The sequence below is a fragment of the Primulina tabacum genome, chromosome 5 (assembly GCF_025594145.1).
Source record: "Primulina tabacum isolate GXHZ01 chromosome 5, ASM2559414v2, whole genome shotgun sequence".
In the NCBI taxonomy this organism is placed as follows: domain Eukaryota; kingdom Viridiplantae; phylum Streptophyta; class Magnoliopsida; order Lamiales; family Gesneriaceae; genus Primulina; species Primulina tabacum.
Genome location: NC_134554.1, coordinates 17,168,275 through 17,177,773, shown reverse-complemented (window position 1 = coordinate 17,177,773; position 9,499 = coordinate 17,168,275). Strand labels below are relative to the sequence as shown.

The window sequence follows — 9,499 nt, the reverse complement described above, 5'->3', positions numbered from 1 at the left end:
ATTTGAAAACTAAACTCGATTTAATTAATCAGTGTTCAATATATCAAGAACCGAGCTAGTATAGCTCAACCATTATCTCTCGAATCGTTCCTATCACTTAATATTGTTAATTTATAAAAGTTTTACTGTATTTTACTAATACTAGAAGTTAAAACTCGGCCTTAGAACAACACTAATTTAAAAATGTATAAATTTGACACCAAGTCCAAAACCTATCTCCAAGTCTTAAACCACATAATTTACAACAATAATGTTTTCAGAAATGTAGTAATGTAAAAGCTAGACTCACGCACATGATTAATTAAGCAATATCTTTGATGAAATTATATATACTTTATTCAACTAATTTTAATATTTAATATAAATTAAATTAATAATTATATATTAAATAAATAAATAATGAATACATACAAATATGATTATATTATATATTCCCTAAAATAATTAGAATATTCAGTTCTCTGAAATTCATTTATAATAAAAATTAATTATAAATTGTTTTTCCCTACATTGATCTCATTTTTGAATTATTAACTTAAATTTATTAAAAACATAAATTTTTAAAATAAATAACAAGAAAAAAATAAATAAAAAAGGCGTTAAATATTACAGATCGAGAGCGCTCTTTCAAAATTTTCAAACAAAACCCCTTCTTTTCATTATTCCCACCACAATTCTCAAATCCCTAATTTTTCTTCTTACAATTCACCATTATTTTATTCCCTTTCTCGATTTTATCTCACCGTTGTATTCTTTTGTGTTTTAATTTTTGATTTCATAACCCTAAGTTTATGAATTATAATCAATGGTGAGAACTCTGAAGAGTGAACCGATTTGCAACGGTGGTCGATTAACGCGAAACAGTGCGCGGACCATCAATGGGGAAGGGGTTACAACAAATAACGGTGGCCCAGAAGATACTACTCTCGAACGCAGGGTGCTTCGATCGAAATACCTCAGATTTAAGAATCGGATTAGTGGTAATTATAGCTCCTTCGGATTTCTTTTATTATTTATTTATTTTTGTTTCCTATCCCTTTCTTTTAAGTTCAAATCTCAGTATATGCCTCGTCGATTATCACATGTAATATTGTGTTTGTTAAGGTTTTAGTTACTATCTCTACTTAACATTTGTGTTTTTGTGAAGATATTAATTCTCTATGTGTTTTTGGGGTGGGGCTGGTATTAATTTTGATATGCAGCTTTGGCCTTAATACCCTTTTTGGTGTGTGGATTGTGAACATATAGAGAACCAAGCAACATGATGGTGATTTCGCTTTTGATTTCTTGTCAAGGTCGAACTTTTGTTTGAACCTGGAGTGACTACTCTGACAAATGAATCTCATGCCACATTTGTTCAGTTGAAAATGAGTTACCTTTGTGTAACCCATTTTTATCATCATTTCACAGCTTATCAAACCAAGCTTCAATTTATCTAATAAGAAGTTTGTTTTCTCATTTGTGAGTTAGCAAATTGAGGTTAAGTGTCCTCATGATCCATCTCTATCTGCATGTTGGGCAGTGGGTTTGTCTTTATGCAATATGGGTGAGTAGCTTCTTTTGTAAAAGTAGGATGTTGCGAGTAGGGGTTTTTCTCTTGCAAATCTTACATCTTTGTCTTGGATGTATGCAGTAAAAACTAAATTACTAAATTGTCATGTCAATTAAACGTGTGCAGATAAAATAGCCGTTTAATTACTTTAATTGATGGTTTTATTTTCTTATTCAGATGAAAGAGATGATATATCAAAGGTCGACGCGGATAAGTTCAAATCGATGATTGATGAAGTTGATAGCTTGCATCAGCTAGGTACAGTGGGCAAAGTTGTTTTCTAGTTTTATTATTGCACATTATAATTTTTTTGTTGCACTTTTGGCAGTTTTGGGCCACTGCAACAAAATGACAATGAGAACAAAGCTTAGATTGACATCTTCCCTGAATTGTTGACCTGCAGCACTTGTTCAGTCAAATATTCTTTATTGAAATTTCTAATATTCTTTTTTTTGCTTCATCGGACTAATTATGAAAAAATGTTGGTTGAATTTTATTTTGCATTTAACTAAGTTCTGCTTTGTTTTATTTTATCACTAATTTTGGCTTATATATTTACGTTTTCTATGTATCCTTTCAGTACAAAAACCCAGGGAACAAGTGGCAGATGCAGAAGCCCTGTTTGACATCACAAACACATTGGTGTCCTCAGTCAAAGCATATAGAAACGAAGGCATGACTCCTTCCGACTTTGTTAGTTGTCTGCTTAGGGATTTTGGGCAACAAGGTGTAGCAAGCAGTAGTCAAGATGATGTTAGAAATTTTATAAAGTGGAAAGAAATTGGACACGTGGTCTCGCATGTTTTTCGAAGTGCCACTGGTTGCTGTACGATGTAATTATCAATAGTATCATTCCCTTCGCACCATTTTGCATAATATCGAATTATCTTTTCTTTAACCTCTGGCAGGGTTGGGCCCATGAATACTGAACTGAAACAGCGTAAAACTGTGGTTCATAGGAAGCGTACAAAACCAACGGAAGACATTCGTCCAGAAGAGGTACTTTTTGTAGTTGGGCTCTACAGTAACATGCTATTGTTGCTTATATTGCTCTGTTCTCTTCTCCCCCTTGCGTGCCATGTCATGTATATGAGGGATAGTAATGGAACCGTGAACCAAAGTACCGAAGTTTTGTCAATTTTCTGGTCATTTCTTTGGACCTCCAGATGATTATAGTTATCTATGTATTATACGCTGCCCTCATCCATCTCCACTCTGGGTAGATACCCGGGGTATTGTCATATTCTTTAAACTGCAATTTTTTTTCTGCAGCTTGATGATTCTGTTAGGAAGGAGAAGACCGACACAGATAAGAATATGGCGATAATGTTTGATATTCTGAGAAGAAATCGGAACTGCAAGCTTGAAAATTTGATATTAAACAGAAGTTCTTTCGCACAGACTGTAGAAAATTTGTTTGCTCTATCTTTCCTGATTAAAGATGGACGGGCGGAGGTAACAGTGGGTGAAGACAGATGTCATTTAGTTTGTAAGTTCTTTACCGCCTGATGATGTAACTGATCGATCCTCTTTTTTGTATCATTCTTATCCCATCTCATCTGTTTATCTAAATAGAGTCATTATTTCTTTCAGCCCCAAGGAATGCTCCTAGTGCCAATGCAATTCTTTCTGGGGAGGCCTCTTACAGCCATTTTATGTTCAGATTCGACTTTAAAGACTGGAAGGTACATAAGTAATACTTGAAGTCTTCCCTTGCCATTATTTTTTATTTCACCTTCGGATATTGAGAACATTTACGACAATGCAAAAATTCAGTATATTATCTTCCTATAAGTTTTCTGATAATGTCATCTTGCAGTTGATGTTGGCTTCTGTTGGGGTTGGAGATGAATTAATGCCACATAGGTATGATGTAAATCAAGAGAGTGGTACTCAACCAAATTCAGAATCTGAAGAAGCTCAAGCAGCACCACCCACAACGCCTATAAGGAAATTGTCCCGGAATCGAGGTTTAGTTATGCAGGAGCAAATCGTGGTTGAAGACTCTCCTGAAAGTGGTGATACCGCTGCCGTTAGAGCCGCTGCCATACGGAAGGGAAAGAGAAAACTCACTTGAAAACAGTCTACAATATTGTAAATGGAGATATCGGGCTCATGATGTCTGGATGAAGTTGCCATTTTATTGTAAGAGATGCTTATTTTGCTTTAGATTAGCTTCAGAGTTTGTATTATGCCAATGTCTACTTGCCACATACATATTATATTACGTGAATGAGTCACATTATTCAATCATCTATCTTTATTCTTTTTTTGTATTAAATAAATATATTTTCAATCTTATTTATATCTTTTAAATGAAATTAAATAATTATTTTATTTTATTTTTTTGTTACTTAAAATTTTATTTTATTTTACCGAATGTAATTTATTTAAAATTAAAATTTTTATGATAAATTTGAAATGAAAGTATACAATATAAAAAAAATCATACTTAAATACAATTAAAAATAACGTATAAATTAAAAGTTTTGAGATATGTAAAATATTAAATACAATTAAAAATAACGTATAAATTAAAAGGTTTGAGATATGTAAAATATTAATATTAATTAAAAACATATATATATATATATATATATAAATAAAAACAGAATTGTCTATTATTATTATTTTAAGTAATTTTTTGTGATTTAACTTTGATAACAATTGTAGGATCGAACGTTTGCTGTTTTATTCAATATTATAGTTGGCAATAATAGAAAAACTCAAATTTTTTAAGCCATATAATAATTGAAATCATATATTTCGATTATTCTAGCCAGTAATTGGTTTTCCTGACCTGGACCCGGATCCGAACCGACACGTGGCAAGGTCTAGTTAGGAGATTCGAGGTAACTATAGGCTTTGCCTAATTATTTATTTATTTTTAATTTTTTAACTATTGGGCCTGAAGTTTGGGTTTAGCCTCCACACGTTGGCCCACCTACCATATTTCCAAGCCCAACGATTAAGTCTCCAAATTTCAATGTAACCCTATTCTTACAAATATTGACAATTACGCTACTGCCAATCTTCGCTGTTCTCAAGCTCTTCCTGCTCCACTTCTCCTAGATACGGCGAAAACCCTAAAAACTGATTAAGAAGTTTTAGCTTTTCCATTTGCCTCCTCCAAAATTTCTATCTTTCAGAAATTTCTCTCTCTTGGAGTTGTTCGAGGTTCAATTTTGATCTGAGTTTCGGAGAAATGGATACTCGCAAGAGAGGAAGAGGTGAATTCGGTCTGAACGGAAGTGATGGTTTCAAGAAATCCAAGCCAGGTATTTGGTTAAGCTAAAATAATGGTTTTTAAAACTTGTTTGCGTTGTACTCTATATATTTACTTCAATATCGGTGTAATTTCATTGGACAGTGTTTATGTGAACTAATTTTAACTTCCCAATATTTTCTTTTGAAATTGAGATAATTTTGCTTTGGCGGATTGATTCCTTGTTCTTTATTTGCTTTTTATAGATAAAATTGATTATTTTGTGAACACTTACTTTTCTGCTCAACGCTTCCCTACAAAGCAAGGTATAATAGACTTAAATTGCACTTGAATGTTCATGCTGGAACTTAAGTTGGATTTTATGTTTCTGAAGGGATACTTTGCAGAACATTTTATCACGATCAGAATGTTTATGTAATTTGCATTTATTGTTACTAGCATGTAGCTGTCGAACTTTCGTGATGAATAATGTTTTAGGTGAAGAAGAAATAATGCTCTTGGAATTTATTTGGTATCTTATATCTATTTAATTGATGTCAATAATTGAATAGAATCAAAGAAATCTAATGAGAAAAGGTAATTAACGTTTTTGTAACAGAAATTGACTCCTTGTCACGTGGTATAGGAAGCAAATCAAAGCCATGCACCAAGTTTTTCAGGTTCAAATCTTAACTTACGTAATATAAAAGTTGAAATTCGAATGTTTTACAATGTTGTGTGCTAATTGTAATAAATGTTTCTACTCTTTCAATAACAAATAAATATGTATCTGGTATCTGGAGGTTTTACTTCTAGCTCTACAAAACGAGCTTTAATGCCACAACTTCCTTGGACACCAATTTGTTTTTCGTACTGGCAAATATTAACATACAGTTAGAGTTAATTTTTCTAGCAAGAAGATTGAGATAGTATATCTTAATATCAGTTCATGGACGTTAGGATTTTTGTACACTAAAGATTTTATGTGTCACACCATGTGTGTATCTATAACTTAATTTACAAGGCGTCCATAACTGAATCATTATCATTTGCCTTAAGCTCCATACCATTGGTAGCTATATTGCAAGGTGCCATCTGTGGGGGTCATTTTCCAAGTTTAACCGATTTGAGTGATAGTCGCATTGTCTCAAGTGTTTAAACTTTTTTTTAAGGATATGAGACACCATATTATATCAATTAGAGCTTGTGGTGTTAATTTTCCCCGTAAACTGCCTTTACCATACTATTACTTGCCTGATATTGTTTATTTCTGTTTTCTATCCATCTGTGGGGGTCATTTTCCAAGTCTAACCGATTTGAGTGATAGTCGCATTGTCTCAAGTGTTTAAACTCTTTTTTTTTTCAAGGATATGAGACACCATATTATATCAATTCGAGCTTGTGGTGTTAATTTTCCCCGTAAACTGCCTTTACCATACTATTACTTGCCTGATATTGTTTATTTCTGTTTTCTATGAATTTAAAAGATATTTATTTTTTCTAAGTTTTAATTTCCATGGAGAAAAGTTAGAATCTGGAAAAATTAGGTATACTGTTTAAGAGTGATTGGCTAACAGTCTGGAAGGATTTTTTTGGTGATTCCTTTCATCGATGGTTTCTTTCCGATCACTCCATGAAAAATGACATTTCCTATCATTTGATGTCTTGCAATTGTTGTGCTCTCTATTTGCTTTGGAGAGAGAAGCAAGGTAAATATTTTTCCAACAATTTAGTCGTATGTAGAAATTGATGAAAATCTCATCTAAGAAATGGCGGATCATTGATGAATCATGAGATGGTTTGTAGTTAGTGTATGTTTACATATACTTGTTATGAGAAAGTACCTCTTTCTTGTGATCATTATGATTTATCTTCATATATTACTCTGGTTGCATCACATCCTTTTAAGTTTTAAACATGAAACACTTCTAACCATATTTGATTTTAAGTGGAGGGTATCTTTGGTGTCTCGTCAAATGCCTCAAAATCAGCCAAAAATATTGCAATATGACAAGCTTGAAGTAATAATTTAGTGATGTACTGAGAGATAAAAAAAACCTGTTCTGTAACGACTCACTTTTAAGTTTTTTTGTTTGATGGAATGTACATCTTGAAATATTAGAAGATAATCTTTGAAAAATTATTCCAAAGTTCATTGATTGAAGTATTCTCCATAAGCTTTCCAGCCTTTATTGTTTTTGATATATCGTGTAATTTATGATTTTACCATGAAGTGGAAAGAGAGGTACTACATATTTTACGGTGACAAGTGAATGAAGATCCATCCTAAGGGTTTTCATTTGAAATGCACTATTTAAAGGAAGAAAAAAAAACTCAAGGAAGGTTTAAACTTGTTCCTAAATTTGACAAAAGTGGACTGGGCCTTGTTCAATTTTGTTTGACTCGGTGATGGTTCAGAGTTTTAGTGCCTTTTTTTTGTCATTTAATCTCCTCTTAAATAAATTTGGGCATCCAGGGTATGGTTGGCATTGTGCATTTTAATTACCAATTTTTTTTTTGTTCTTTGTTCATGCCATCTGAGAGTTAACCTATTGGTGGGGTTGTGGGGGGGGGGGGGGGGGGGGGGGGGGGGACATGGAGCAATTGATCCTTGGGTCCTATTTTTCTGGTGGAAGGTCCAATTCTGATTGGAGTGACTCTGTTGTGCAGCACTGCTGGTTGTCCATTTAGTGAGAACTGCCACTTTCTTCACTATGTTCCTGGTGGCTATAAGGTTGTGGCCCAGATGATGAACCTGGCTCCTCCTCCAGCCACCAGAGCCATAACTGGACCACCACATACTCAAAATGGGTCTGCTCCTGCTGCCATTAAGACCAAAATTTGCAACAGATACAACACTGCTGAAGGTTGCAAATTTGGGGACAATTGCAACTTTGCTCATGGAGAGTGGGAACTTGGCAGACCCATCAATTCATCAGAGAATGATCCTCGTACGGTTGGAGCTATTTCAGGATGTTACAGTACTCGAATGGAGCCTCCAGTGCCGGGGCCTACGGCAGGTTTTGGTGTATCTGCCACTGCCAAAATCAGTGTCGATGCATTCCGTGTCGGTGCAATAATTGGGAAAGGTGGAATGAACTCCAAGCAGATTTGTAGGCAAACTGGGGCAAAGTTAGCCATCCGAGAGCATGATGCAGATCCAAATCTTAGAAACATCGAGCTTGAGGGTACATTTGAACAAATTCAGCGAGCTAGTGCAATGTTAAGAGAGCTCCTTGTTACTGTAGGCTCTTCAAATGGCTCATTCGCACCTGGAAGCAACTATAAAACCAAGCTCTGCGAGAACTTCACCAAAGGGTTGTGCACGTTTGGGGACAGGTGCCACTTTGCACATGGGGCGGCTGAGCAACATAAAACTGGTCTGTGAGTAATCATTCACCTGTTCCTAGCAAACTTGGTTGCCTTCTTTACTGCTCCATTCTTGTGTATCAGCGCTAGGTGTTCATTTTTTAGTTTCTTTATGAGATGAACATTTGTAATGTAGTGATTTTAACCCGTAAGACAGTAATCTAGTATTGGATGCAGTTTTCTTTTGCTTAGATGATGTCTTCTCTTCTGGGTATTGTGGTTCTTTTTCCCTCTTCTTTCATCAGCTCCTTTATTTGCGCAGAGCGAAATTTGTTTAAGCGGCATCTGATAATTACTTTCAATTTTGTGTATGCTACCGTCAATTTTAAAAGAACCTTTTTCTTCGAGTACATGCGGTGCTATGACTTGAATTTAAGGGGAGGAAAGTGCATTCATATTATATTGTGATGATGATGCAACAGAGTACCAGAACATCAGGGAGAAGTTCCGTATGTATGTCTACTTGATCCAAAAAAATAAAATGAAGGCACACTATTTTCAACCGAACACTATATTTTTAAAGGAAACCATCATTCCCTGTTAAGAAATTGAAAAATGTTATGTTGTATAAGTATCAATGTATCATGAAGATAGATGGTGTTGGCCATTTTTTGATTCTACCGTTGAGATTGTTAGTTCCATCTTTTTGATTTTCGATGTGATGGTACACGATTCTACATGATTCTTATGGATCATATTATTCATATGCACTCTTGAACTTTGGTATGTTTCTGGGATGAAGTTTTCTGTGGTTGTTGTATGGTCTTTGGTTTGCTTAATGAATTCTTCTAGATCTTAGTCGTTTTGCTGATTCGTTCTGCTAACCTATGCTCGTTTCTGAGATCGAATGCCTGAAGCAAGGCTGGCTCCGTACCCATGATTTAAGGCGGGCGGGGAAGAAAGACTTTCTCTTGAACCAAAACTCATGATGATCCGATCCGTCTTCCCTTGAACTTTATTACGGGATAGAGGGAATAGTTTTTTGGTGGGTAGATTGAATGCCTTACTGCTGATAATTTCTATATCGATTGACTAGTGTCAGAGAGACTCAGAGTAACGAAACTTTTCGGTTAAAGTAACAATCTTGGATGTCTTACCAGGGTATTCTTGTTGAATGAGATGATATACATCCAGAATCAGCATAAATGATTATTTCCTTGAACTTGTTAATGCATTTGACTTATTGCCTGCAAATTTTAGATGCAGTGATGCACAATGTCGGTGGAAGTTGAAACCTAGGGACTTAAAATTTTCCTATTTGTTAGTAGAGACACATGGAGGATTCTGGTAACAATTTGAAAGCTCTGGTTTGGTGCCTACTGTATGTGGGAAACCTTCATTGTCGTATTCTAAGAGAGTGAGTTCACATTTAT

At 34.6% G+C, this 9,499-nt stretch overlaps 2 protein-coding genes across 2 annotated transcripts; both read left to right on the top strand.

Moving 5' to 3' along the window:
* The first annotated feature begins 628 nt into the window (after positions 1-628).
* On the top strand, positions 629-3,807 carry LOC142544886 (non-structural maintenance of chromosomes element 4 homolog A-like). The gene is made up of 7 exons (XM_075651912.1): positions 629-980; positions 1,730-1,810; positions 2,133-2,385; positions 2,461-2,551; positions 2,825-3,041; positions 3,146-3,237; positions 3,372-3,807. The coding sequence occupies exons 1-7, from the start codon at positions 806-808 to the stop codon at positions 3,627-3,629; spliced, it is 1,167 nt and encodes a 388-aa protein (XP_075508027.1). The 5' UTR covers positions 629-805; the 3' UTR covers positions 3,630-3,807.
* A 762-nt stretch (positions 3,808-4,569) lies between these two features.
* On the top strand, positions 4,570-8,317 carry LOC142547151 (zinc finger CCCH domain-containing protein 14-like). The gene is made up of 3 exons (XM_075655275.1): positions 4,570-4,830; positions 5,377-5,437; positions 7,428-8,317. Exons 1-3 carry the CDS (start codon positions 4,758-4,760, stop codon positions 8,143-8,145), a joined length of 852 nt encoding a protein of 283 aa, XP_075511390.1. The 5' UTR covers positions 4,570-4,757; the 3' UTR covers positions 8,146-8,317.
* Positions 8,318-9,499: the final 1,182 nt, after the last annotated feature.

What these genes read in the sequence shown, in the direction of transcription:
- LOC142544886 (XM_075651912.1), top strand. Translation starts at nt 806, where the DNA reads ATGGTGAGAACTCTGAAGAGTGAACCGATTTGCAACGGTGGTCGATTA. An exon ending in GCCACTGGTTGCTGTACGAT is followed by an intron (nt 2,386 to 2,460) that starts GTAATTATCAAT and finishes AACCTCTGGCAG; the next exon opens with GGTTGGGCCCATGAATACTG. An exon ending in AGACAGATGTCATTTAGTTT is followed by an intron (nt 3,042 to 3,145) that starts GTAAGTTCTTTA and finishes TATTTCTTTCAG; the next exon opens with CCCCAAGGAATGCTCCTAGT.
- LOC142547151 (XM_075655275.1), top strand. Translation starts at nt 4,758, where the DNA reads ATGGATACTCGCAAGAGAGGAAGAGGTGAATTCGGTCTGAACGGAAGT. An exon ending in TTTCAAGAAATCCAAGCCAG is followed by an intron (nt 4,831 to 5,376) that starts GTATTTGGTTAA and finishes TTTTTGTAACAG; the next exon opens with AAATTGACTCCTTGTCACGT. An exon ending in CCATGCACCAAGTTTTTCAG is followed by an intron (nt 5,438 to 7,427) that starts GTTCAAATCTTA and finishes TCTGTTGTGCAG; the next exon opens with CACTGCTGGTTGTCCATTTA.